The 27,596-nt window shown below is 41.7% G+C and overlaps 1 protein-coding gene across 3 annotated transcripts; it reads left to right on the top strand.

Moving 5' to 3' along the window:
• The first annotated feature begins 8 nt into the window (after positions 1-8).
• On the top strand, positions 9-22,842 carry Atp5f1c (ATP synthase F1 subunit gamma). Of its 3 annotated transcripts, XM_038332527.1 has the most exons (10): positions 10-160; positions 10,347-10,381; positions 11,121-11,252; positions 15,984-16,188; positions 16,667-16,810; positions 16,913-16,977; positions 18,412-18,567; positions 19,076-19,172; positions 22,080-22,116; positions 22,717-22,842. In XM_038332527.1, exons 1-9 carry the CDS (start codon positions 105-107, stop codon positions 22,084-22,086), a joined length of 897 nt encoding a protein of 298 aa, XP_038188455.1. In that variant the 5' UTR covers positions 10-104; the 3' UTR covers positions 22,087-22,116; positions 22,717-22,842. The 3 variants fall into 3 exon arrangements, with proteins under 3 accessions (XP_041911129.1, XP_038188456.1, XP_038188455.1); XM_042055195.1 differs by lacking the exon at positions 22,717-22,842 and having other exon boundaries at positions 9-160; positions 22,080-22,121; XM_038332528.1 differs by lacking the exons at positions 22,080-22,116; positions 22,717-22,842 and having other exon boundaries at positions 9-160; positions 19,076-19,176.
• The last annotated feature ends 4,754 nt before the right edge of the window (positions 22,843-27,596 follow it).

Raw genomic sequence — 27,596 nt, 5'->3', positions numbered from 1 at the left:
ACGAGAATTAGCGAGACTGAAGACGCAAGCGAAGAAGGCCGGTGCCGTGGGAGCTCCCGCGCACGCGCAGTGAGCCCCGTCTGCCCGACCTTCAAGGTTCCACCATGTTCTCGCGGGCCAGTGCTGCCGGGCTGTCGGCCTGTGCCTTGCAGCCGCAATGGTATGACTACATCGGGAGGGATGTGGGGCTCGGGCTACTGCGAGGCAGAAGGGTACGGGCTGCATGCTCACCCGAGGCCGAGAAAGGTACGGGCTCCTGCACGTCCCGGACGCTCGGGCCGCGGAAATGTCTGCAAAGCGGGAAGGGCGCGTGCCAGTCCCGGGCCGGGGTCAAAGGGAACAAGGTCACGGCTTAGTCCCCATAGACTGAAACGGCCATCCGGGACCTCAGGACCCGACTGGAGTCGAATTGAGCGTTGGAACCATCTGGGTTTCTATCAGCTCTGTACTTCCGCTGCGTACCCTGGTTCATGGCTTGTAAAGTCTTTAGGAAGGTCCTCAGGGTGCAGGGGAGACAGAAGAAAAGGCCTAGGGAAAGTTGGGTTGTACATTTTTGTCTGTGACGCCCTGTGAAACATTGCACTGTTGAGCTACGAGATTGATCTTGTGCTTGAACTCATTGGTCAGGTATTCACCGGGTATCGGGCTCCTTGCTAGGTACTGGAGAAACTAAGGGAATCTAAATTAGCCCCTCTCCTGATCTTGCTGGTCGCCTTGGTGTTGAAGAGACTTTAAAATCTGTCGATTTTAATGGTAAAGACACGAAGCATTGTCAGCAAGCGCACTCTCGTGTTGAGGTAGTTTCTCTGCAAGGTCATTAAACTGTTCCAAGGGACCTTGGCAGGAGGGGGGAGGCCACCGCGTATGGGCTTTCAAAAAGTGACATTTGTTAGCTTCCATACAAAGAGAATAGATATTGCAAGGATTGACTTTAAATATTCTCTGGGCAATATATACATACATATATATGTGTATGTATTAGAATGTCTAGGGATGAACAGATAGAATGTGGTTTTTATGGATAACACAGTGTAATACCATATAGTGCTTTGAAGCTAGAAGTCTGGAAGAATTGGTGCTAGGAGTTATTAACTATAAACAATGCCTAGAGATTCTTTGGTTTTGCAGTATGGAGGATTGTTAAGGTCCTCCAGCGCTAAACTAGATTCTTGTAGCCTAGTTTGTGGAACTACTAAGCATGAATTGAAATATAGCTCTTTCATTAAGCAAGGAATTTATAGGCATATGCCAAGGCTCCAAAGTACTGAGGAAACTGAATATATACATAAAGCATGTTGGTAGGTTAACCTTGGACGGAAGGTCGGTTCATTTGATATGGGAGGTCACAGCAGCTGGATTCTCGCCGCATCAGTCTGCCTTTGGACATTGGTGGAGTGCCTGCCTGCACCAGTTGGCACCACGCAGGCGTTAAAATGTGAAGGGTCTGTGAGCTTCCTGGGAAATTTCTTGACGTCCGTGGTGCTTGGTAGCCGGCACTTTTCCATCCTCTGCACTTGCTGTGCCTTTTATGGGCTCATAGTTTTAGAGCCTGAAGTTAATGCAAGGTAGATGTTTTACATAAAACTCATAGACATAACTTTTTATGAAACACGGGAGAGAGCATCTGACGATGAGGTCTGGTAAAGTATTGCTTTTTCCTTAAGAGCTGCTGGGAACCTAAACTGGAGCGTAATGGGCAAATGAAAGCTGAGTTTAACCTCTGGAATGTTGGTCTTAAATGGATAGACTGGAGATTCCGTGAGCCTCAGTATTCTATGGAATGCATATTCCTTTCTCTTTTCAAGTATTTCATTGTTCTTGATTTCCATCATGAGTCCTTGTTTTCCCCATTTTAGTTGCCTTTGGAATTCGCAAATTCAGATGTTAAGGTTTCAGGGGCTGGAAAGTTGGCTCTGCGGTTAAGAGCATTTGTTGCGCCTGCAGAGGACCTGGGTTTGGTTTTCAGCACCCACACATACCATCCATAACTCCAGCTCCAGGGCATGCAACACCCTCTTCTGACCTCCATAAGCACCAGCCGTGCGTGCAGTACACATACATGCATGCAGGCAGAAATACTCATACACATAAACCCTTTTTTTTAAAAAAAAAAAAAAAAAGTCTAAGGATTCATATTCCAGAGTGGTAATTGAAGGGAGGAGACTGTGCCTTCCTTCACCTTCAGAGAACCATGGAGAAGCTTTTTCTTGGTTCTTTTGATTGTGCGAAGCTTTAGAAACCGCAATCTGTCAGTTTTCAGGGAGGACTGGAGAAAGGAGGTTCCTGAGTTTATTTCCCATCTTCAGCTTTGAGGAAAGAAATGTTTTTATTTCCTTAGTGTTCAACAAGCTCTAAAATGGAACTGCGCTATAATGGGTACAAGTGGCCATAATGAAGTGTGGGGAGGCAGAGTTCATCTGGGGTAAGGAGGGCACACACGTTTATCTACTATAACTATGAACTGAAAGGCATCAGAGCGTCATCTCACAGATGGACTCTGGAACTGGGTTTGAATACTCACACTGCCACTTGTGTGGTTGTGTGTGGCCTTGGGCAAATCCCCTAGTGTCTGTCCTACTGGGTTCTCCTCTTTGAAGCAGAGGCAGTGCTAGTTGACTGTTGAGTGTAGGACTAAATAAATGAGTGCACCATGGAGGAACTGCTGCTGGTCTGGATCAAATATATAAATTGAAACCATGAAAACAGGGTTCTAAATACTACGTACACTGTATAAAAAGGCTACTCTGTCAAAGGAGGAAATAATAAAGGTGTTAAAGAATTTGATAAACTTGACTTTTTTTGAGAGTTAGTTAATGCTAAGTATTTCCTTCATTTGTATAGTATACAGCATTGCACGCTCCTTAAAATCCCTTCAGACAGGAGAGATGGCTCAGCAATTAAGAGCACTAACTATTCTTCCAGAGGACCCAGGTTCAATTCCCAGCACCCACATGGCAACTCAAAACTGTCTGCCACTCCAGTTTCAGTGGATCTAATACCCTCACATAGACATAGAGACAGGTAAAATACCAGTGCACATAAAATTAAAAAAAAAAAAATCCCTCCAGACTGCTGATTCTTGCATAGGCATTACCCATGACTCCTGAAGTTTGAAACCAACCCAGTACTCTAAGAGGAGATCCTGCAATTTACCCGCTGTCCCCTTGGTTGTGCATCCACTGCGTTTGATAATACCGAGTCTCTGTAATACCTCCAGAGGAGAAGTTGGGACCAAGACTTTGTCCTCTTAATGCTGCTTTGCAGTGTGAGATTCAGTAGATCAAATTGTCCCTTAAGGTTCCAGAAATAGGGATAGGAAGATTACCCAAGAGGTACAAGCTTGACATTCTTTTTTTTTTTTTTAATTTATTTATTTATTAAGTATACAATATTCCGTCTACATATATGCCTGCAGGCCAGAAGAGGGCACCAGATCTCATTACAGATGGTTGTGAGCCACCATGTGGTTGCTGGGAATTGAACTGGCGAGATGGCTCAGCGGTTAAGAGCATTGCCTGCTCTTCCGAAGCTTGACATTCTGAAAACAACATCCTGAACTCACAACTCAAGGAGAGAGCCAACTCCCAAAAGTTGTCCTGTCCTTAGACTTTTTACCTGTGAGACTCTATATTCCATATTTATATTTTTCCCATAATACTTTTTAAACGTTCAAGCACCTGATGGCTGTTCAGTGATCAAATTGATTTTAAAGATACATTTGTAGCATAGACAGTCATCTTGAGCTGAGTGAAGGCAGACTATGAGAGCACTTCAGAGCTTATGGAGTGGCAGCCTGTGGCCTACATAGAAAGTTAAAAGATATTTCTTCTCCATACTACAAACTTGGGATGTCAAAACAAAAGCATTGTGACAATGGCTCAGACACATTGTGCAATTCAGAATTGTTCTGTGCACTATTCCTTTATTAGGAACTCATGCCTGTACCTAGAGGTTTCTCTTCTGCCTGCCAGTTCCCAAATAACCACTCGGAGGCTTAATATTTACAAAATGTTTGGGCTATTGGCTCTGGGTTATTATTAAGTAACTCTTACAATTTTTTTTTTCCGAGACAGGGTTTCTCTGCAGCTTTTTTAGAGCCTGTCCTGGAACTAGCTCTTGTAGACCAGGCTGGCCTCGAACTCACAGAGATCCGCCTGCCTCTGCCTCCCAAGTGCTGGGATTAAAGGCGTGCACCACCACCACCCGGCTAACTCTTACAATTTAATTAACCTATTTCTGTTCTATATTTTACCATGGGGCTTGTGGCTTGTTGCCTCACATCTTGCTTCTCTAGTGACTGCTGATGTCTCCTGACTCTGCCTTCTTTCCCTTTGTGTCTCTGCTAATATTTCCCACCTAGCTATATTCTGCCTAGCCAAATCAGCATCTTTATTAACCAATAAGACATCCACAGCATACAGAAGGGCATCCCACATCACATGTCAGTTAAATTGAAGCATGTGCCTAAAACCACACTTTTCTAATTGTAATTCTAGAGCCTTTGATAACATCATTGAGAGAAAGGGGGGGCAGCTCAATCTTTGGCTGTGCCATTTCTAGAAGGGATGAATAGAACGATCGCTATGTCCAATAGTCTGTTAAAATAGCTTGTCGTGTCTGCTGGCCTCGATCTTTTTCTTTTCTTTATTTTTTTTCAATCAGACTTAATATTTTCTAGATAGTCTGTTTCTCTTATTTATTTAATTTTCTTTTTCTATGGCTGAGTAATACCAGTATTAATTGTGTAAGTCAAAAGTTTGTGTTTTGTGTTTTAGTTTTTTTCTAGTGCTAGGGACTGATCCCAGAACCTTGAACATGGCAGGTAAATAAAATACCAGAGAGCTGCATCCTTCACTTTTCGAGCTAAGAGATTGACTCTTTAAAACAGCTCTTATTTTTACACATGTAATTGAGACACAGAGCATACATCATTCTGTAACCTACATTTGAAAATTTTAATTAAAAGAAAAGCACATTTTCCATTATAGTTCTAGATTTGTGTGATGTTGAGCATTCATTTACTATGGAGAGTTCGTATCCCTACTCACCACTCTGGACCATTTTCCCTGTGCTTAACATCACTTTTGATATATTGTTACTACAGTCTGTAGTTCTGTTAAGGTTCACTTATTTTGTGATTTTTTTAAAAAATGTTTTTACAAATTTTAGAGCCATCATGATAGCTCAGAGAGATAAAGGCACTTGCCGCCAAGTTTCATGCACTGTGTTTGATACCAGAACCCTTATAGTAGGAGAGATCCCTCTCCTCAGAGTTGTCCTCTTGACATTGACATATGTACCTTGTCACTTATGTGGCTTACATACAAGAATGGTTTTTGCTTTGTCTTTAAAGAGGTTTAAGGGCTGGAGAGATGGCTCAGAGGTTAAGAGGCTGTTCTAAGTCTTTTTAATCTCCCAGAAGTTTTATGGTCTTGTCTTTTCTATTTAGGTCTGTGATCACTTTGATATAGAAGTAGAATCATCTAATTGCCCAGCTCTTTGTCCACTCAACCAGTGTTAACTGCTATAATTTCATAGAAGACTTAAGTCAGATTTTCAGCTCTTTTTTTCTTCAGTATTACATGCCCACCCTAGATTGATTGCAGTCCCATATAAACTTTATATTGGTTTATTTGTGTCCACAGTAGCTTGCTAAGATTGTAGTTGGGGTTATGTTGAATTTATGTATCAAGTCAAGGAGAATTGACCTTTTTGGCAATATTGTTTTTTCTTAAATTTTATTTAAAATTTAGTTTCTTTCCTCAATAATATGCCTTTCCTCATATAGACCTTATATGCATAACTACTTCCATTTTTGGTGTTTTTTATTGTAAAATACACATAAGATTTAATTGTTTTAACTATTTTATAGTCTTAGCTTTGTACCCCAACTGTCTGTACTGGTATAATTAGCCATCTTTTTTTGTGGCATTACATCTGAACATTGAGCATATTAGTCCATTTCATGTAAGGGACTTGAACACCAAGGGTTTTGGTATTTAAAAAGCATCCTGAAACCAAACCCTGTGGTTGCTGAGAGTATATGGGTATATACAAAAGCAGTTAGCTTTTGTGTACACTAACCTCCTGTCCTGCAACCTTGCTAAATTATTTATTACTTGTAGTGGTGGTGTGTGTGTGGAGGCCAGAGGAGGACATGAGGTGTTCCAGTTGTCTTAAAACAGGTTCTTTTCACCAGATGGTGGTGGTGCACACCTTTAATCCCAGAACTCGGGAGGCAGAGGCAGGTGGATCTCTTTGAGTTCAAGGCCTGCCTGGTCTTCACAGCAAGTGACTGGACAGGTTCCAAAACTACACAGAGAAACTCTGTCTCTAAAAACCAACCAAACAAACAAAAAAGCAGGTTCTTTCACTGAACCTGGAGCAGGGTTGGTAGTGACCCTTCTGTTACCCCTCCCTCATGCAGGCAGCAACACCTGTCCTTCTATGTAGGTGCCAGTGATTCAAACTTGGGTCCTTATTCTTTTGTTGTTATTACGTATAGCAGCAGGCTACCCAGAACCAAAGTAATCACACAGAAACTATTATTTAAATCACTGCTTGGCCCGCTAGCTCTAGCTTCTTATTAGCTAAACTCTTACATATCAATTTAACCCATCTTCATTAATCTGTGCATCACCACGTGGTTGTGGCCTACCAGTGGCAGCTCCATGGCTTCTCCCTGACTCCGTCCTTCTTTTTCCCAGCATTCAGTTTGGTTTTCCCCACCTAGCTATAGGCCCAAAGCAGTTTCTTTATTCATTAACTAATAAAAGCAACACATAGAAGGACCGCCAACACCAATTACATGTGTATATGTATCAGTATATACACATATATTCCTATTACCTGATGAGTTTATATAATGCTATTTGTATGTGTATTTGGTATCTTCCCTGTGAAGGGCGAGCCACCTTCCCTGCTCCCAGATTTATTTACTCAGTTGCCTGTGGACTTTTGCATGTGAGGTTGGGTCCTTGTATACAGCAATTGCTCTTACCCTCTGAGCCCTCTTTCCAGCCACAAAGGTTTTTTCCCCCTTCAGATTCTTTGGGAATTTTCTAAATAGACAATTGTGCCATCTGTGGAGATGAATTTTTCTTTTCTGTTTTTTTCTTCCCTTCCTGCATTAGCTGTGACTTGGAATATAATAAGTGAGAGGACGTCGTGGGTCACTCCCAGGTTCGGGAGGAAAGCCTCTAGTTTCTCACCATAAACTCATAGGTTTTGCTTAAGGGAATTATCTGCCCTGGTTTTCAGAGGCTTTGTTGCGAATCCGTGTTAGATTCTATTTGATGCTTCTGCATTTGTAGATTGGTATGGTTTTTCTTCTTTAAGCTATTGGTATGATGGGCCTATATTGTTTTTAAATGGTAAATGAATATATACAACTGAAATAAGCCCCACCTGGTTATGGTGTAATTTTATTTTAAATATTTTGTGCCTGTGTTCATGAAAGGTGTTAGTCTCTGTAGTTTTCTTTACTTTTAATTCTTATTTTACATGCATTGGTGTTTTGCTTGCATGTATGTCTGTGTGAGGTACCCTGGAAGAGTAGTATATGCTCTCAACCACTGAGCCCTCTCTCCAGCTCCTGTATTTTTATTTCTTACAGTGCATTTATCTAGTTTAAGTTACTACTTTCTTTGTAGAATTCGAAAGAGTTCCTTCTGCCTCTCCTTTTCCCTGCCATTATTGGGTATACTTTGTTTTTGTTAGTTCTGGTTGGTTTTGGTTTTAGAATCAACTACTGTCTCTCTACTGATGGTTTTCAAATTTGTATCTAAACTCTCAATATGTCTCTTGTTTCCCACTAGACATTTCCAGCTAACCTCTAGTCTTCCTCAAAAGTCAGTTCTTCCAGGGAGCTTACCTGTTTCTCTGCATTGGTTATGATCATCAGTCCACTTAGATCAAGCCTCTGGGTCAGCCTTCCTGCTGCCCTTTCCTCAAAGAGCGTACTAACGTCTTGTCTCCGTTTGCTTTGCTGGACCACATCGCATCCTCATCGCATCTGGGGATTGCCATCTGAAATCTAATTTGTGGGCTTATAAACATCTTTGCCTTAACCGTCTACTTTCTGATTGTATTTGAGGCCTACCTTACAACAGGAGATTCACCTCTGGTACTATAAACCTGGTCAGACGCCTGTTGCTGTGGAGGCCATAGGCGCCAGTAGAGAAGCTGCTGCTGCGGTCTTGCTAGTGGATACGCTGTGCCTGCCAAACTGCCTTCTAAATACTTAACTTTTCTGCCCATAGATTAGTGCTTCTGCCAGCTGGGGAGAATAGGACATCTGTATTGCTCCCTCTAATGTCCCTCAGGGAACATCCCCAACATAAAAAATACGTCAAGAGCCATCAGGTGGAGTGGAGTGTTGTAGAACTCAGTCTTCTAGCCGTGACATGGCTGAGGCACTCTTTTATGTCCAAGATTGAGCCCTTCAGCATTCATCAAGGGGAGGAGAGCAACCCCTCCCTCTGTGAGTGACATTTGATTGGCAGGTAACAGTTGCTGAAGGGGAGGGACTCACAGACCCTGCCTCTTCCTGAGGATCTATGGGCAGTTGAGGGTTGCTGAGGGAGGAAGAGGTGTTTTTTTCAGTGGATCAGGCACTGGTGAGTTGTCCTTGCCCCTATAAATAAATAGTCCTTTACTCCTGTTTTTTTTTTTTTGTTGTTGTTGTTGTTTTGTTTTTTTAAAAAAAAAAAACCTAATTAAACTCATTGGTTCACCTAAAATAAGGGGTGGGGCAAAAGGGGTGGAGTGGAAGGAAGACTGAACAGGAAGGGGGGGACAGAAGAGGATAATGGGGGCTGAATGTGATCAAAATTAAATGCACATATGTATTTAATTGTCAATGAAACAGTCCTTGCTTATAATTAATATATGTTAATAAAAACTAAAAAATAAACTTTGGAATAAAGTCTACCATATGTAGGTGAGGTGGGGTCGTGTAGTGTGTAGCTTTGCTTTGTGGTTCTCTGCCCACTCCCATAGGGACAAAAACTGTCTTAATTTTCCTAATATCTAACTTAAAAGAAAGAAAATACTTTAATGGAAACAAGAAAGTTTTATTGTGAGTGGCCTAAACTATCAGCATGGACAAACAAGTGACAGGAATAGCCTAAGCTACTGCTGTCAGATTGCTGAGGGTGCGGAGCCCACTCTTTAGGGTTGTTATTGGGGGGGTTAGAATGGTTTTAGTGGGTGTGCTGGAGGTGGGTTCCGTGGTGCCATTTTCATGCATCTCATCTTTATCACCTCTCGCTCTTTCATGGTGTGCGTGCACATGCACGTATGTATATGTAAGCTCCCAGCCTCCCTCTATAAGAAAAAATATTAAAAACATTAAATATTAAATATTTCAACACAGTCTTTGACCCTCACTTCCCCGCTAGTGTCTTAATGCTCCCTAAACAAGACGCTGACCTTCAGAACTGTATTCTGCGGTTGCCCTCCTTGAGTCCTCTCTATAAGCTTGCTCATTGGTCATTGTTTTTAGTTTAGTAGCTTGTGTGGATCCAAAGCTTAGAAGTGGTATTTAATAACATGCTGTCTTTCCTGCTAGGGTAGAAATCTGTTTTCTCTGACATTTCCTTTTTACTTCTGTGTATTAGCACTCTAATTTTAAAGACTTGACAAATATTTGATTACATTTTCTGTGAATTTTCCCTGATATTATGTTCTTGTTCAGAAAACATGATCTGTTCACTAGCACAAATGTAAAAACTCTTTAGAAAACATTTATTGAAATGAAAAAGTTAAACATAAATTGAGATGAATGTATTAACATACTTGTGCTCACGCCAGTGAGAGCCTTGAGTATTATTTTTGCTGCTGCTGGTGGTGGTAGTGGTTTTGTTGTGTTTGTTTTATTTTGTTTTGTTTTTAAGGCAGGATTTCACTATATAGTTCTGCCCATCCTAGTCTACTATATGGAACAGCAGGCAGGCCTCAAACTCACAGAGATCTACCTGCCTTCCTAGTGCTGGGATTAAAGAAATGTGTCACTGTGCCCTGCTCAGCTTGAGTATTATTTTTAATATGCACCATGGGAGTCGGGTTTCATTTCAATCCTGAGTTTCAAATGTAGTTAGACAAAGATGGGAAAGACTCTATTGCTCTGAAATCAAGTAAGCAGGGGTATGGAAGTGGAAATCCAGTGTTAAGGAGTGCTATTATGCTTTAGGGCTTGGTATAAATACTAGATTTTAAATAGGCAAACATTCTGTTCATATCCATTGTCCTGTATTTGATGTTTGTATAGTATACTCAGATAATAATTGTGTAGCAAAGCTTCTTTAGAACAAAAACTGAAGTACTTTTTAAATCTTTATCCTCAGGATCCAAGTTCGAAACATGGCAACTTTGAAAGATAGTAAGTATGTTGTTTCTCTAGATATGCAAATTAAGTCAAACTAAATTTTGACAAATAGAACTGATTTTTAAGATGTGCCAGTTGGACAGGCTGCATGGCTTAGCAGATAAAGGTTCTAGCCACCAAGCTTAAAGACTTCAGAGAAAGAGAACCAACTCCTGCAAGTTGTTCTCTAATCTCCGTATGCACACCATGGTGCACACCCACACGGGCACTCTCACAAGATAAATAATATCAATATCAATATGTGTATTAATATAATAATAGCAATATTATATATATTATACATACACACATATATGACTCGTTAGCCCATTGTATCTTTTTCAAAGTTGTCAAATTAGTTTACACTCTATGTGTTGGATTTATTTTGAAAGACCACATGAATGACACAGAAGAATGCTGGTCCTTATGACCTGCAGAATAATAACGATAAAAAAATTTATACTAGTTTCATGTTTGTATTAAAACAACTGAAAATAATGGTATGAAGTAAGTAAGTGAGGCCATTTTTTCCAGTTTAATATGTGTGTGTGATGTTCATTTCTACATCCTGTGTAGCTAGTCTCGCTCCGTGACTGGGACTAGTTTGTGCATTTAGATTAGCTTAGTGTCAGCTGCTTGTTGTTGAGCCGTAGTGCTAATTATTCTGCTTGGCACTTAAGAAAGATTGCTCTCTGTATTCACAGATGAAATTGTACTTGCCTCCTTTGTCTAACATAGCACTTTGAATTTTTAGTTACCAGGAGACTGAAGTCCATCAAAAATATCCAGAAAATTACCAAGTCTATGAAGATGGTGGCAGCTGCAAAGTATGCCCGGGCTGAGCGGGAGCTGAAGCCAGCTCGAGTGTATGGAACAGGCTCCTTGGGTGAGTGAGGAGGAGTGTCCACACAGAGATGATGTGCTCATTGTGAATCTAGTGCTGGGAGCTTTTGTCCACTTTCAAAAGCCCAGATGTACCTGGGAGGAGGGACTCTGATCTGAGGAATTGCCCCCGTGATATTGGCCTATGGGCGTGTTTGTTTGACATCTTTTTGACTGTTAATTGATGCAGAGAGGCCCAGCCCAGTGTGGGCCATCCCTGGGCAGGAGGACCTGAGCTGTATATAAAATAAGTGGAGAAAACCAGCAAGCTACAGTCCTCCAAGGCTTCTGCTTCAGTTCTTGCTCCCAGGTCCTTGTCTTGGTTCCCTGAGGTGATGGACTGTTTCCTGGAATGTAAAATGAAGTAAAACGTGTCCTCCCTAAGTTACTTTGAATTCCCGTTTTATCAACAGAAACCAAACTAAGATACTTGGTATGGTACCAAGCCCATCCTGAGCACTATATGTGCATTCGTGTTTTCATGCATGTACATTTACGTGCTCATGTAATTTCTGCACACCAGAGTTTGGGGGCTTGCCCAGGGTCACATAACTAAACAAAGCTCTCTTGAGTTTTGCCACAAAGCCTCTGTATTAGCACTCTCTGTGACTGTTCACTTAAACAGCCTAAAACCTTTCCTGGGTTATTATACTGCCATCTGAAAGACGAAGAAATGCTGTCGTCCCGTTAATAACCTTGTTTGCTGTTTTAGGACAGTGGGGTGGGGACAGCTGGTGGGAAAACAGACAGGACAACTTGATTGTAACTTATATAATCTCTTCTTGAATTCTTTTCCTACCGAGAAAAGTGATATGGTATTTTTAGAACTTACATTTAATGTTTAGATGATTTTATACTGACTTGATTATTTGTCATAGAGATAATAAGCAAATGCAGTAGGAAATTTCCCATCCTAACTATAATTACGTTATCCAAATTCTTTCAGTATCCTGCTGCCTTTTACTGAAATCCACGTCAAAGAATTTGTTTTGGTTTGGTTTTGGTTTTGGTTTTCAAGACAGTTTCCCTATGTATCCCTGGCTGTCTTGGTGCTCACTCTATAGAGCAGGTTGGCCTTGAACTCACAGAGATTCGCCTGTCTGTCTCCTGAGCGCTGGCAGAGTTTAACTTACTGTGAAATGTTTTGAAAGTGAAGGAGGTCATATAGTCGGCTCGGATTTTGTTGCCCATCCTCTACAGCCTTCTGCTGGTTCCCTTGCTCTGCTTTCTTGCAGTCTTTCCTCACCCAAGGCTGCAGTGAATGAAGCCATTCTGTCCCTCCTGCACATCTCTTTACAATAAGAACGCAGTTGTCAGTGGCGCGCAAGTCTTTATATGGTTGTAATCCTGCTTCTTCTCCTCTGGCCACCTGCTCTGTAGGCCCCCCGAGCCATCTTATTCCCAGTGGCATCCTTCCATATCACTTCCTGTACTTTATTTCTCCTGTCATTATGTTACAGGGTTCTCTCTCTTCTTTTTTTCTTTCATCTTGAAGGAAAGAATTCAGTGAAGAGACATAGAAAGTATAAATAGCAGTTTATTTTGAAAAACACACACTCCAGACACTGGAGTGGGCTGCCATGAAGTCAATAGAGGTGGGTGGCATATTCTGGAAATGACAGCCAAGGTAGAATTGTTAAAGGAAAGCGAGGGAAACTCCTGAAGGGGGGGGGGGGTTTCCAAGAGAGAAACACCCTTCTTTCTTCTCACAGTCACCTAGGAAAGTCCACTATAAGGATATCAAAACCACACTGTAAATGATGCTGATGTATAACCAAGGTTTCTTGATCGTGCAGACATTTTTACTATGTATGTGTGCGGGGAATGCTCTGGTTTTAAGATTTTTAATTATGTGCCTGTGTAAAAGTGCCAGTAAAGGCCAGGGTGTGAGGGCCCCTGGAACTGGAGTTATGGGGGTTATAATGCAGCGGGGTCGCGAACCCACCTCAGGTCCTCTGCAAGAGCAGTAGGTGCTCTTTACCATTGAGCCATTTGTCCAGTCTTTGCCTCAGTTTTTGGTTTAGCAAGAGCAGTCTTCAGTCTCAAGGATGTTTACGCAGAAAGGAACATTTTGGCAGTCAAGAGAGATCCCAAACCCAACAAGATTCAGTTATGGTTTGCTTGATAACCTTGTATCTAACTCCTTTGAGACTGCTCAGAATCCATGTTTACTCTTATGACTGGCATTATCATGAATTCTGAACCGAGATTTTAGTGCAAATAAGGTTTATGCTCAATGTAGTGATATTTCATTTGTATTTTAATAAATAAAACTTGCCTGAAGATCAGAGAGTAAAACAGCCACACTGGTCAGCCTTACAGACAAGGCAGTAGTGACACACACCTTTAATCCCAGTAGCCACACTAGTTAGCCATAGAAACCAGGCAGTAGTGGTGCAGCCTTAGAGAGGAATATAAGGCGGGAGGAGACAGCTCTCAGTCTCATTCTGAGAGATTCCTAGAGGCAGGATCGACATTTTAGACTGGGGTTGAGGTAAGAGCCAGTGACTAGCTGCTTTGCTTTCCTGATAGTCAGGTTGAACCCCAGTTTCTGTCTCTGGGTTTTTATTAATTGTGCTACAGCTCTCTTCTAGGACTTTTTCTCCCCGCTCTACCTTTCAGGTCTATTGTATGTACTGTGTATATGTAGAAGCCAGGGGTGGATATGAGGTCTCTGTCAAATCTCTACCTGTTTCTTTCATTGATAGTCTCTTTCAAAGATAGGCTCTTTCATTGAACCTGGAACTCAACAGTTTTGACTAGTCTGGCTGGTCAGTGAGCCCTAGGGATCCATCCGTTTGTCTTCACCCTAACACTGGGGTCATAAACATTCACCAACATTTCTGGTGTTTACGTGGGTGCATTCCTTAAGTCCTCATGGTTGTGGGGCAAGCACTTACCAACTGAACCATCTCCTCTACCCCTCATGGGTTTTTTTTTTTTCACCTAATAATTATGTCATGACCCATTGTGTCCTTGTTTGTTTTCCTATTGACTACTTTTTAAAATAGAAATATCAGCCGGGTGGGGGTGGCGCGCGCCTTTAATCCCAGCACTCGGGAGGCAGAGGCAGGTGGATCTCTGTGAGTTCAAGGCCAGCCTGGTCTACAAGAGCTAATTCCAGGACAGGCTCCAAAGCTACAGAGAAACCCTGTCTCAAAAACAAAACAAAAAAATAGAAATATTATTCCTGCAGGTCCAGCACTTAAGACAGTTAACCCTTGCTAAACAGATAAGGGAATGAAACTAACTTTTTTAAAAAAAAAAAAAAAGGATGGAGAAAAAGAAGCATTAACTTTCAAGGAAAATTTTGCCTGTTTCGAAATGAATTAATTATCTGTGTATATATGCGCACTTACTATGTATGCAGTGTTTTGCCTACATGTATGCCTGCATGCTAGAAGAGGGCACCAGAACTCATTGTGGATGTTGTGAGTCCCCATGTGGTTGCTGGGACTTGAACTCAGGGCCTCACCCTGTACTCTGCAGCACTTGAGCTGCACCTCTGTTGCCCTGCAGTCACAAACACGTCATTGCTTTACTGGTTTGCACAATCAAAAATTCAAACCAAGTTAATGTTCAGAAAGAGTGGGGTTCTTTTCAGATCTCTGCCTCGTTCGTGTGAAAAGGAGAGCACTTAACTGATACCTTTCCTGCTGATAAGAGTGAAATAAGGAATCCTCCCCTAATGAAGGAGAAATGCCCGAGAGAGTCTGCGATGGAGCAGTCGGGCATGTAAGCTGGGAAGTGCTGACTGCAGACAGAAAATGAACGTTAACCTAAGTGTCTCAAGACTGGGGGCAGGAGTTTATGCTGTGAAATGTTTTCTAAAAAGTTTCATGTGTTCTCCCCACGCCCTGGACTTTGTGGTTTTAGGTTCTTTTGGCTTAGGAAGGGGCACTTGGCATAAAAATGCCAAATTCTTACTGTGCAGTGAACACAGAAATGATTTCTTAAGCTGAGTACATATGGTGGCGGTGAGGATGTTCCTGCAGTCCTGGCAGCAGCCAGCTGTTGAAAGCCACCCCTGGGTCTGATGCTCTTGATCCCCTCAACTTCTTGTTTTCTGTCACAGGTAATTCATCTAGTAAGATCCAGGTGTTCTCCCCCCCCCACACACACAAGAGTTTCTCTGTGTAGCCCAGGATGGCCTTGAACTCACAGAGATGTGCTCACCTCTGCCTCTCTAGGGCTGAAATTAAAAGCATGTGCCACCACTGCCTGGCAATCCAGGTATTTTTAATCCCACTTGATTTCTTTGCCTCTGCTTCTTAGAAAACAGACCAGGAAAGTTAATAAAGTAATGCCAAAAATAAATTCACAGCCATAACTTCAATATCCACAGTTTCTATAAAATAAGAGCATGATGTGCAGATTACACCAGAGGCTTAATAAATACTTGCTTACTACTTTTTTTTAGCTGTGTGCTGGAATTTACATTGTATAAAAGTCTGGTATCCAGTTAAGCAGTTACTTTTGTGTTCTACCTTCGTTTTGGTTGTATCTAGGTATTTTACTCAATATTTTTTAAAAATCTGGCCACCAGTTGATCCTTAGGAACCTTTGCAGTGTCCTGGTTGTAAATGGAGTAAGTACACAAGCACCCTTGATTATACTCAGCAGGCAATGAGACAAGTGAAGTGTTGAAAGCAGCTCCCTTCAGCGACTTAAAATTAGAGATGATCACTACATTTACTATAAATTTCATTTCGGCACTCCTTATTTCGTTTTTTAGCGCTTTATGAGAAGGCTGAGATTAAGGGACCTGAGGACAAGAAGAAACACCTCCTTATTGGTGTGTCGTCAGATCGAGGGCTTTGTGGTGCTATTCATTCCTCAGTGGCTAAACAGATGAAGAATGAGGTAGCTAACCTCACAGCAGCCGGGAAAGAAGTTATGATTGTTGGAATTGGTGACAAAATCAAGGGCATACTTTATAGGTAAATGGATGTGTTCATGTTTTGAGGAGTGGAGTCTCTTTGATAGAGAAGTCTCATGATGTATTGGAGTATGTATCCTGTGTTACTTTTTACGTTGTATGTATGTGTATACGCGTGTGTGTGTGTACACTTCCTTGATACCTTCAGTGGAATATAATAAAAATTACCAGGTCTATTGGCATTAAGCTAAAGAGGTAATCCGTACAGAATTGTCACGGCCTAGAAATACAAGAACGGAAATCTGTTAAGTAACTTGTTAAGATTGAACAGAGGAATATAAAATAGAGAGCCCTTTGTAGTTCTTAGCTCTTGGGAGGGGCCACGAAAGCAGTGCTCATGATGTATGGGACAACTGCCCTCGGGCAATCCGCCACCCACATCCCCACACCCCACAGAAACCTCACCATGTTAACCTTTTCCTTAACTGCTATGTTCTTGCAACACAAGCATCTCATTAACTTCTTTATATGATCTCTAGGACTCACTCTGACCAGTTTTTGGTGTCATTCAAAGATGTGGGACGGAAGCCCCCTACTTTTGGAGACGCATCAGTCATTGCCCTGGAATTGTTGAATTCTGGATATGAATTTGATGAAGGCTCTATCATTTTTAATCAGTTCAAGTAAGGACATTAAGAATTCAGAGCTCTTTCGTGTTCGTGTTCTGAATGCCTGCTTAGTTGAGAAGTTATTTTGTTACTCACATGTGCTTCTGTCATTTCCAGATCTGTTATCTCCTACAAGACAGAAGAGAAGCCCATCTTCTCTCTCAACACCATTGCAAGTGCTGGTAAGCTGCCTTCGCACGGCAGGTGTTGGGGTCAGGAGCTGTCTGGACACTGAGGAAAGCCAGGGCTTATTGGGTTGTTTTGTTAGTGTTAATTTCTGAATGTAGTCTCTATCTGTATGTAGCCCAGGCTGATCTCCGATTTTCATCGAACCGCTTGGCCTCCCAGGTAGTGAGGATTGTTAAGTGTGCACTGCCTTTTCTGGATTGGGCTACTTTTAAGGAGCACCAGAGGGGGACTGGAAACATGGCTCCATGGTTAAGAGCACCTGTTACTCTTGCAAAGGATGTGGGTTTGGTCCCAGCATGCACACGACAGTTCACAGCCATCTTTCAGTCCACTTCTAACCCTTTTCTGGCTCTGTGGGCATAAGGCACACATGTGCAAAACACTCAAACACACAAAACAAAAATAAGTCTTTAAAAGAAAAAAGGCAGTAGCAGCAGTAGTGCCTTTTAGCAATCCTCAGTCATGTAGACAACCCAGCTCCATTCCTTCACTAGTGAACAAATACCGGTAAGCATGCTTCTGTTTTCAGTGACCAAAAAGCCTTACTAAAAATTAGCTTTATGCATGTTTAACTGGATATTGATAGCCTACTTTGTATGTCAAGAAGTTACACAAGCATGTTGTGGATCAGAGTATAGTACAGGTAAAACACTTTGCCAAGTTTCAATAGAGAGTTTACCTTTTCCTAAAAATTTTACAATTCAGATTTCAGCCTTTACACTCAGGAGGGTTTTGCTCCAAGCATGAGCTCTTGTATTTTATCTCCATAGATCTCATTTATACCAGGAATCAAGTAGAATAAATGTGACCATAGCCTTCCTTTCCTTTGAAGTGTTCAGTTCTCTTGAAGTTGGTAACCAGGTTATTTTCTAGTTGTCGATTCTTCAACCGTAAATGCCGTTGTTGGATGGTGGTGTTTCCAAGACTTTTCCTGATGCAGTTTTACCTTTGTTGGACTTGTAGAATAAACACTGTGTCATACTGACATTCTTATTTCTTTAGTAATTAATGGTTAAGGTTGATCTGTATAGTGCTTTTAGATTCAGTCTTTGATTTTTTTTTTTCTTTTCATTGGAAAAAAGCATTTTTATAGAGTGCTGTTTATGTGGCAAACATTTGGCTGACTGCTATTCAAAGAGCTTTATAACCGCCACACACACACCTTAATCCCATAGCCGAGGACTGAACCAAGGACCTTACACTTGCTAGGCAAGCATTCTGCCATTGAGCTTATTTTAAATGTGAACTTGGTTAACCTTCTGGGGTAAAATGTTAAATAACTATTGACACATTTTGTTGACAATATGCTATGGAAATAGAAGAAATTATTAGAATAAATTTTATTCAACTCGATGATTTCTATAATTATAAAAAAATCTAATGAGTAGGTCTTTGTCTTCAAAGAAACTCTTTGCTTGTTTGAACAGAGAGCATGAGCATTTATGATGACATCGATGCTGATGTGCTACAGAATTACCAGGAGTACAGTCTGGCCAACATCATCTACTACTCCCTGAAGGAGTCCACCACCAGTGAGCAGAGTGCCAGGATGACGGCTATGGACAACGCCAGCAAGAATGCTTGTAAGCCCATGATACAGTGCTAGAGGATGTAACCTGCCCTAGAAATGTGGGATTAGACAAAGCGCCCACCTGCATCTCTGCTGAGAGGAGAGGTGAACATTGCTCATGGTAGTAGCTTCAAAAATGTTAACAGAAGCTGGGTGGTGCTGACGCACGCCTTTAGTACCCTCTCTCGGGAGGCAGAAACAGGTGGATCCCTGAGTTCAAGGCCAGCCTAGTCTACAAAAGCTAGTTCCAGGATAGGCTTCAAATCTACAGAGAAACCCTGTCTCGATAAACCTTCTCCCCTCCCCCCCAAAAATGCTAACAGATTATTTTGTCTTGTTGGGGGGAGTACTTACTTGGTAGGTAGTGGGTTTGCAAGACTGAAAATAGCCTATGAAAAATGTAAAATAACTTGATAAAATTCTTACTGACCAGAGAGGCCAGTTTGATGATCCAAAATGCAGCAGGAACTCCTCTTCAATTAAGCAGAAATTACTCTTCTCTAACCTTTTGTTGTTTGCAGCTGATATGATTGACAAATTGACTCTGACGTTCAACCGCACCCGCCAAGCCGTCATCACAAAGGAGTTGATTGAAATCATCTCTGGGGCTGCTGCTCTGTAAGTAAATGTAGCTGGGGGTCTTCAGAAGGCTTCTGTTATCTTTGCATGGGGTCTAGTGGGTCTCTGGTTGCTAGAGTTTTCTGTTTTATTAAAATCAGGAAGACTTGTTACAGCCTCTTGTGTCCTTTCATCAAATCTTGATGGAAGGGGGATCTTTGCTTTATTCTGCTTATTTGAGCTGACACATTTAAGTTTAATTTCTCATCTTGAGAGATACATATGTTGCAGCTTTGACTTTCCAAAAGTATTAGGACCAAAGGTGTGAACAATTCCCTATCAATCTGGAAAGTCAGTCTTTGGAACTTAAGAACAACATTTATAAGGCAAACTTCTGAGTTACAAGACTGGTTTTATTATTTTATATAATTCTATTATCTACTGAATGATGAGGGTTTTAAATTATTAAGTATTCTACATTGGTACTATAAAACAGCATACTGCTTTCCTCCAGAAAATCTCTGGATTGTTGAAAAATTATACTAGGCATCAACCATGTGACAATGACGTGTGCAGTATATTGCCTTTGGGTCACTGAGTCTTACCTCCTCCTGATTGTTCACCAATGTTTCACCTTCTAAATCCTTTAATCTTTTCCTGCTGGGCGGTGGTGGTGCACACCTTTAATCCCAGCACTCGGGAGGCAGAGGCAGGTGGATCTCTGTGAGTTCGAAGCCAGCTTGGTCTACTAGAGCTAGTTCCAGGACATGCTCCAAAGCCACAGAGAAACCCTGTCTCGAAAAACCAAAAGAAAAATTTCTTTTCTTTTCTTCATGCCCACATACTACAGGTTATTGTCATCTCATAAATTATAAAATGGTTTGCTGGAGGTGGGGGTTTTACCATATTGCCCAAGTTCATCTCAAACTCCTAGGTTTAAGCTGCCAACTCTCCATCTCCTTAGCTGGGATCCATCATAGGCTTGCCTGGCAACAGCTGTAATTTGTAGGTGCCAGACCCTCACGATGTAGTGGAGGCAGTGTTTGTTTTTGGAGAATTCACTCTCTTGACAGAAGAAACAGGTATTAAAGAAGAAATTGCAAAATTGTGGAGCTAGAAACTATGGTCCAGGTTATGTCTTAGATTTTAAAGTGTTATAAAAAGGCAGTATATGGCTCACAAGGCCTAAGATATTTCCTTGCTGGCTTTTCACAGAATCAACCAGCATCTAAGTTTATTGTATGTGATCCTGTATTTTCTGGCCATCAGCACTCTTTCCAATATAATGTCGTATAGTTAGTTGTTTGCTTGGACCTCAGCAATCCATCTTCCCAGATCTTTAAATAATTCATTCTGTTTCTCACCTCCATGGAGGTGCTCTAGGGTTTTGCCTGGGCTTTGGGTTTTCTCTTCTGATTGCTTTATTCATTCTTCATCTGATACTTGTCTTCCTTGACTGGGCTAGAGGAAGTCTTGCTTCCAAAAAACCATCCTTCATAGTCTGAGTAAGGTATCTCTTAGCATCTGGCTTCACTTGGTATTTGCACTTATGCCATTTTACTAGGGACTGACTTTGCATTGGTCTCCATCCTCCTCGGAAGGATGGGACCGTGTCCTGAAACTGATTGAGCCAGTGGAATATGTTAAAAGTTGCAGCTTGGCTTCATCAGCTTTGCCATGCTGAGCATCCTCTTCCTAAACCATTTTGCTTTCTGAACATAGCATTGTTAGGACTGACCCATCTCCCAACCTGCTCATCATTGCCTTATTAGCATCACACAATATGGAGTCTTGATATCCAGTTTATAAACATGGTTAAAGTATTCTGTTTGACTCATGGGATTTTGTCTTGTATGACATGGAGACTAACACTAGGATTAAGTCATTACAACATTTATCAAATGCTAAGATGGCATTTTTTAAATTATTTTTGTGCACTGGTGTTTTGCCTGCATGTATGTCTATATGAAGGTGTCAGATCCCCTGGAACTGGAGTTCAAACAGTTGTGAGCTGCCATGTGGGTGCTGGGAATTGAACCCAGGTCCCCTGGAAGAGCAGTCAGTGCTCTTAGCCACTGAGCCATCATCTCTCCAGCCCCCAAACTTGCATATTTTTGAATACTTAGGGGGGAAATTGACTTCACAAAATCTTAGATCAGGTTTTTGCATGAACAGTGAGAATATAAATTCTGCACAATTGAGGTCTTGCTTAAGAATGTGAAAAACGCTGGGTGATAGTGGCATGCCCCTTTTGATCCCAGCACTCAGGAGGCAGAGATGGGCGGATCTCTGTGAGTTCTAGGACAGCTGGGGCTGTTACACAGAGAAACCCTGTCTTGAAAAAGAAAAAGAATGTGAGAAACCTCACTTAAACTAGGAAAATGAAAACATGGGAATTGGGGCATTAAACTGAGAATTTTAAAAATAATCTTATTGGAAATGTATTTTCACTTTCTAGATAATCAAAGCCCTTATTGTAAAAAGTTACTTGTCCAGTCTCAACAGTAGATCATTTTATGAATTGATTTGCATGCTCTGTAACCTAACACAGATTGTGATTCAAATTTTAATACAAACATTGGCTATTTTGTGATAAAGTGAAAAGCATGAATAAATCATGTTTACATTTTTATATTAATGTTTTTAATGTGTGTTTTTTTAGATAGAAAAGTACATGTTGTCTTACCTATTTGGTTTTTGTTTTGTTTTGCTTTTTTGTTTATTTGGGTTCTTTGTTTTGTTTTTTTTTTTTTTTTGAGTGTTTCCTATTTATATGAAGTTTTTATTGTCTCTGACTACATTAGAATCTGGCATTTTTATACTGAGTTGGTGTTAAAGATTGTGTGTAACTATTTACATTGTATGCTCAGAGTAACATGCAAAGAAATGGCCTGAAGTTAACTAGCATGGAATGCTTCTTAACCTGCTTGTTTTGTGCTCTTTTTTTTCTTCTAATATAATAACCAGGGATTAATGAAAATCAAGTTGCATCCGCAGATAAGAGGTAAAGTCCATACACTCTTCCCCTAGCCAGGTATTATCAAGGCCAACAAAGCAGTAATGAAATGGTTTCTCTAAGGCTAGATGGGCAGGCTGGTTTGAAGTGCAGCCGGCTGGTGGGTGTGTTTGGGCAGTACTGGATAGGGAGACAGCTAAATGTGGGTGGTGCTGGTGAGTTTTTTAAACTGTAATTTTACATTGAATGAATGTGTTCTAGGAGTGCAGATATAAGGAAATAATTGTAGGCATAGAAAACTTGAGTTATTGGAGAGTATTAAATGTGGGTTAGTGAGAACAGTGGTTCTCAAACCTCATGGCCAAACTCCTAAGGTCTGGTCTATAGGAGAATCTCCTCTCTTCATTCTGTTGTGTTTTGTGTTGCCTCTGGAGAAACAATCATTTACTTGTGAGTGGGATGAGGATGAAACAGCATTATTATGAGACCAGTTTGCCCTCATAAATCCCAGGGTCCCATAGACCAGAATTTGAGAAGCATCTGCATCTTACTGTGTAAATGCAATTCCTTGTGCCTTATGTGTGTGTTCTTCCTCATTTTCCAGAAGGCGTTCTGTTTGACTCCTTTTTGTTCTGTACTGTCTTTCAGGTAAAAGAAACAGCAAGCTGATTTTAACTGATTGCTGTCTTTGTCAGAAGAAACTTGATCCACAGAGTTACAAAGCCAAGATGTTTGTAAATTATCTTGCAATAAACAACTTACAATGAGAAAGAACATCCGTCTCGTTATTATTAGTAAAATATTTTCAAAAAAGAGGTAATGCTAAGTGGTTGAAAATATTAACACTGCACTCTTACAGCCCCTCAGAGAAGATAATTTCAGAAGCTCTGGTTTACAGTTTTCTGCTAACCTGCAACAGTCTGGACTCTGTGACCAAGGCAGGAATACCTGCAGGCCAGTTTCCCAGGCTACCATTCCTCTGCAGCCTTAAAGACCAGGGGAAAATCAGTTTTGCTACTGGGGGCACTTACTGTTTCTCACAAAAAAATTCTACAGAATTCCTGGTGCTCATATATATTCAGTAATTCTTTAACACTTTACATGCATTGAGAAAGCAAGTATGTTTCATATAGATTACCGTTAAGATTTGGAAGGGCGGGGAGATGGTTTAGTACTTAAGAATGTTTGCTGCTCTTCCAGGGAACCCGAGTTTGGTTCCCAGCAACTCCAGCTCCAGGGATCCAGTCTATATTCCGGTCTCCTTGAGAACATGCGTACTTGTGGCATAAATCTGAATGTCTGAAGTGATTCCGTGTACTATAAAGTCACTGTGGAAATCAGTATAAAGGTCCCTCAAAACAAGGAAAAGCAGAACTACCATATGCTTCGGCTATATGCCACTCCTGGCTGTGTATCCAAAGCAGTCTGTTGGCATACCTTAATGATGTGTGCATACCATGTTTAGTGCTGCACTATTGACAGTAGCTAAGATACTAAACCAACCTAGATGTCCACCAACAGATGGATGAATAAAAGGAAGTACCTGTCACAATGCAACTGGAATCATAAGTGAGGGACGCTCAGACAGCATATTTTCCTCTCATGGTTTTAATTTTAGTTCCAGTACACATGCATAGGACATGAAAGTAGAGGAGGGATCAAGTGGGAAGACAAAGTCTCAAAGGAGAAGGAAACAGTAATGGGAAATCAAAATGTGTTTGTGATGAAAACAGGAGCTCGGATGTGAAGTGGGCTCTGGGGAGAGTGAACAAGAAAGAGCAAAGTAATATATCTGTATGAAACCTCATTGAAAAGGCTGGAGTTACATGGCAAGCTCTCCTGGCATTTCTGAACAGGGCCTCATTTCCTATTTATTCTCTTTTAGTGGCACACATTCGAAGGCCTGCGTTCTGAATGTCCTCTCACGTATCAGTCTCTTTTCCTGAGTATGGATAGAAATTGGTTTCCCTAAGTTTGTAGGCTTTAATCTCTGACTCCCAAATGACTGTCCAAGTCTTGGAGCTGTTTCATCCATGATATGTTCTGAAAGCACTGTGTTGTGTGTAGTGCAGGGGAACATACACAGTCTCCCTTGGTAAGCAAGTCGTTTATTACTGAGCCACACCCCTTGCCCCCTGCAAGCATTTAGGTTTCTGTCCTGATAATTCTGAATGTACACTGTATTGAGCACTCAGCTTCAGCTGTGGGAACCGAGTGAGGAAAAGGACCTATAGTAGAGGACCGATATTCTCATCCCCCATTTCATTGATGGATTCTTCCTGCCATCTCTCCACTTTTCAGAACCTGTTTCTTACATTGGTTTGTAATTTCCCCCTTTTGTTCTCCAATCTTTTCCAGTAAATCTACCGCAATCATTTCTCTCCTCAGTGTTCTTGTAATTCCTTAAAACATTAAATATTATTAATTCAATTTGTTTTCCCTGCACAGTGGCTAGTTCTCATGTTCCCAAGGCTTGGCAACTTTTGAAAGCCGTATGGTAAATACCTTAGGCCTTATGGGCCATATAAGGTCTCTGCTGCACATTCATTCTTTTGGTTTTTTGAGACAGTTTCTCTGTGGCTTTGGAGCCTGTCCTGGAAGTAGCTCTTGTAGACGAGGCTGGCCTCGAACTCACAGAGATCTGCCTGCCTCTGCCTCCCGAGTGCTGGGATTAAAGGCGTGCGCCACCACCGCCCAGCTGCACATTCATTCTTGTTTTATTTTGTACAATTCTTTAAAAAACAAAAACATGGTTAGCAACTTGATCCTGTTTTATCCACCAGCTCTTTTTCCTGAGGTCAGTTCCCTGGCACTCACGTGGTGGTTCATCACCATCTATAACTGGACCCATAGGATCGGATGTCCTTTTCTGGTGTGCAGATGAAAATCCATATATGTAAATCATAAACCTGTACTTTTGAATATATTGGTGGCCATCAGATAGTTGAGTTGTTTACTGGACCACTACCCTTATCAGTATCTTCAGGTCTTAGATTTTTCCCAACTTCTTCCTGGAGAGTGAAGACTGAGGTTAGTTGTGGGGTACAGGGTAGAGAAGCAGCTAAGAGATCAACCACAATAAAAATTCTTCTGGCTAGCACCTGCACAAGCGAAACTGTCATGACTGACAAACTGATGTTAATTCTCCAGAAAACAAACCTGTGGCTTTTCCTAGGACTGGAGAGTGACTGGTACATAAGGGGCCAGGCTTCAGCTTCAGAATTGTTGATGTTTTCCTCTTGTCCCCTCTCCAGCCCTCTTAATCCTAGTGGGTAAAATAATTTTTTGTTTTGTTTTTCGAGACAGGGTTTCTCTGTAGCTTTGGAGCCTGTCCTGGAACTGGCTCTTGTAGACCAGGTTGACCTTGAACTCACAGAGATCTGCCTGTCTCTGCCACCTGAGTGCTGGGATTAAAGGCATGTGCCACCACCGCCTGGAAAATAACTTTTTGGCTATTATTAGAAGAGGAGAGTAAGGGAGCAATCGTGTAAGTGCTGGGAACTGAACCAGGGTCCAATGCAAGAACAGTCAGGGAGCCATCTTTCCAGTCCCCTTTGTTGTTTTGAAATGCAGTCTTTAGCGGCTATCTTTGAACTTACAAATGCAGCTGGGCTGCCTGGGACTCTTGATCCTCCTGCCTAAACCTTACCAAGAACTGGGATGACATCTAGCTGGGCACTGCTTTTATCTCAATATAAGGTTTTGTCATTTTATCCTTGGCTCTTTTCATCTATGAAGAGAGAGTGATAGGGACTGGGGCTCAGAAGTCTTTGCTTTTGTGTCCTATTAAATTGTCTACAAACAGGACTGGAGAGATGGCTCAGTGGTTAAGAGCACAAACTGCTCTTCCAGAGGACCTGGGTTCAGTTCCCAGCACCCACATAGCAGCTCGCAACTGTCTGTAACTCCAGTTCCAAGGGACCCAAAATCCATGGCTGACGTGGGAGTCCCCTCACATGGCAAAACACTAATGCACATACATAAAAGAAAATTGAGCCGGGCGGTGGTGGCGCACGCCTTTAATCCCAGCACTCGGGAGGCAGAGGCAGGCGGATCTCTGTGAGTTCGAGACCAGCCTGGTCTACAAGAGCTAGTTCCAGGACAGGCTCCAAAGCCACAGAGAAACCCTGTCTCGAAAAACCAAAAAAAAAAAAAAAAAAAAAAAAAAAAAAGAAAATTGAAAAAGTTAAAAATTGTCTACAGACATTTAAGTTCTGTTGCACTTAACATCATGTCCTACTAGGCTGGGTTTATAGTTTGGTACCTGGCAAGTGGAATATCATAGGTTCAATCCCAGTACCAACAGACATAGAGGAGAGAGAAGAGAGTTCCTGCTTCCAAACTTCCTATTTGAAAAGAGCAGCTTTACTGAGATACAAGTCACTTGTCATAAAACACCCTTTGAAGTATATATAGTTCAGCCAAGCTTGGTTAGTCACAGCACTCTGGAGGCAGAGGCAGGAGGGTCTCGAGTTACCAACTTCCAGGCCAGCCTACATTGTGAGACTGTCTCAAAAACGGAGAAATTCAATTTAGTATACTGAGTTGTGGGCTACCCCATTTTACAGGAAGAGGAATTGCTGCGAAAGGTCTTCTTTATTGGTTTTCTGCTCGGTACTTTACACTAGATGGTTACCAGTGAGGTGAAATCAAGAGTCCTATGAACCTCCAAGGCTATGCCGAAAGGGAGGGGAAGGAAAAGAGGCTAGAGTAGAGGTGAAGTGTCTGGAGACGGATGGCAAGTGGTCACTCTGAAGCCAGTACTATTCACCACATGCTAGGTGTTTAAAACCAGCAAGTCCAAACTTTCCACACTAGGCTGATCACGGTGGCATGGAGGCAGAGGTAGCAGGACTGCTTTGAGTTCAAAGCCAACCTGGTCTCCATATTGAGTGCCAAGACACCAGGAATACACAGAATCTGCCGGCCCCCCACTTGCCTTTGTTTGTGTTTACCAGCACTTTTCCTCACCAAGAACAATGGTCCCACCACAGTTCTTCCTGCTGACGGGGAGGAGAAAAAGCCAAGCTCCTTTCTTGGATGGAAGAGACTTAATAGGCAGATCGAGTCACAAGTGGAATGGGACTGTACCATGATGTCACTGTCAGTTAAACCTTCTCCATTAGGAACAAGGGCTTTGCAAATCTCTAGGGCATTTTCTTGGCAACGGAAACCAAAGCTGATTTTCTGTGACATTGAGCTAGCTGTGTCTCCTAATATGATTGTGAAACCCCACCCTCAGTATGTGACTGGATTAGAAGGTAAGGTCTTTTGCGTTAGGTTTTTGTTGTTTTGTTTACTTTGAGACAGAGTCTCATTGGCCTCAAACTCACAGAGATCCACCTGCCTCTGCCTCCCCAGTGATGAGATTAAAAGTGTGCACACCTAGCTGAGATAAGGTCTTTAAAGAAATAATGTTCAGCTAGCAAGATGACTCAGTTGGTACGGGCACCTACAGCCAAACCTGAAGACTTGAGTTTGATCCCCGGGACCCAAATGTAATTAAGAATTAATCCCCAAAAGTTGTC

Source organism: Arvicola amphibius, chromosome 6 (assembly GCF_903992535.2).
Source record: "Arvicola amphibius chromosome 6, mArvAmp1.2, whole genome shotgun sequence".
NCBI classification, from domain to species: domain Eukaryota; kingdom Metazoa; phylum Chordata; class Mammalia; order Rodentia; family Cricetidae; genus Arvicola; species Arvicola amphibius.
The sequence above is the reverse complement of the archived record's forward strand: the minus strand, read 5'-3'. Positions and strand labels throughout refer to the sequence as shown.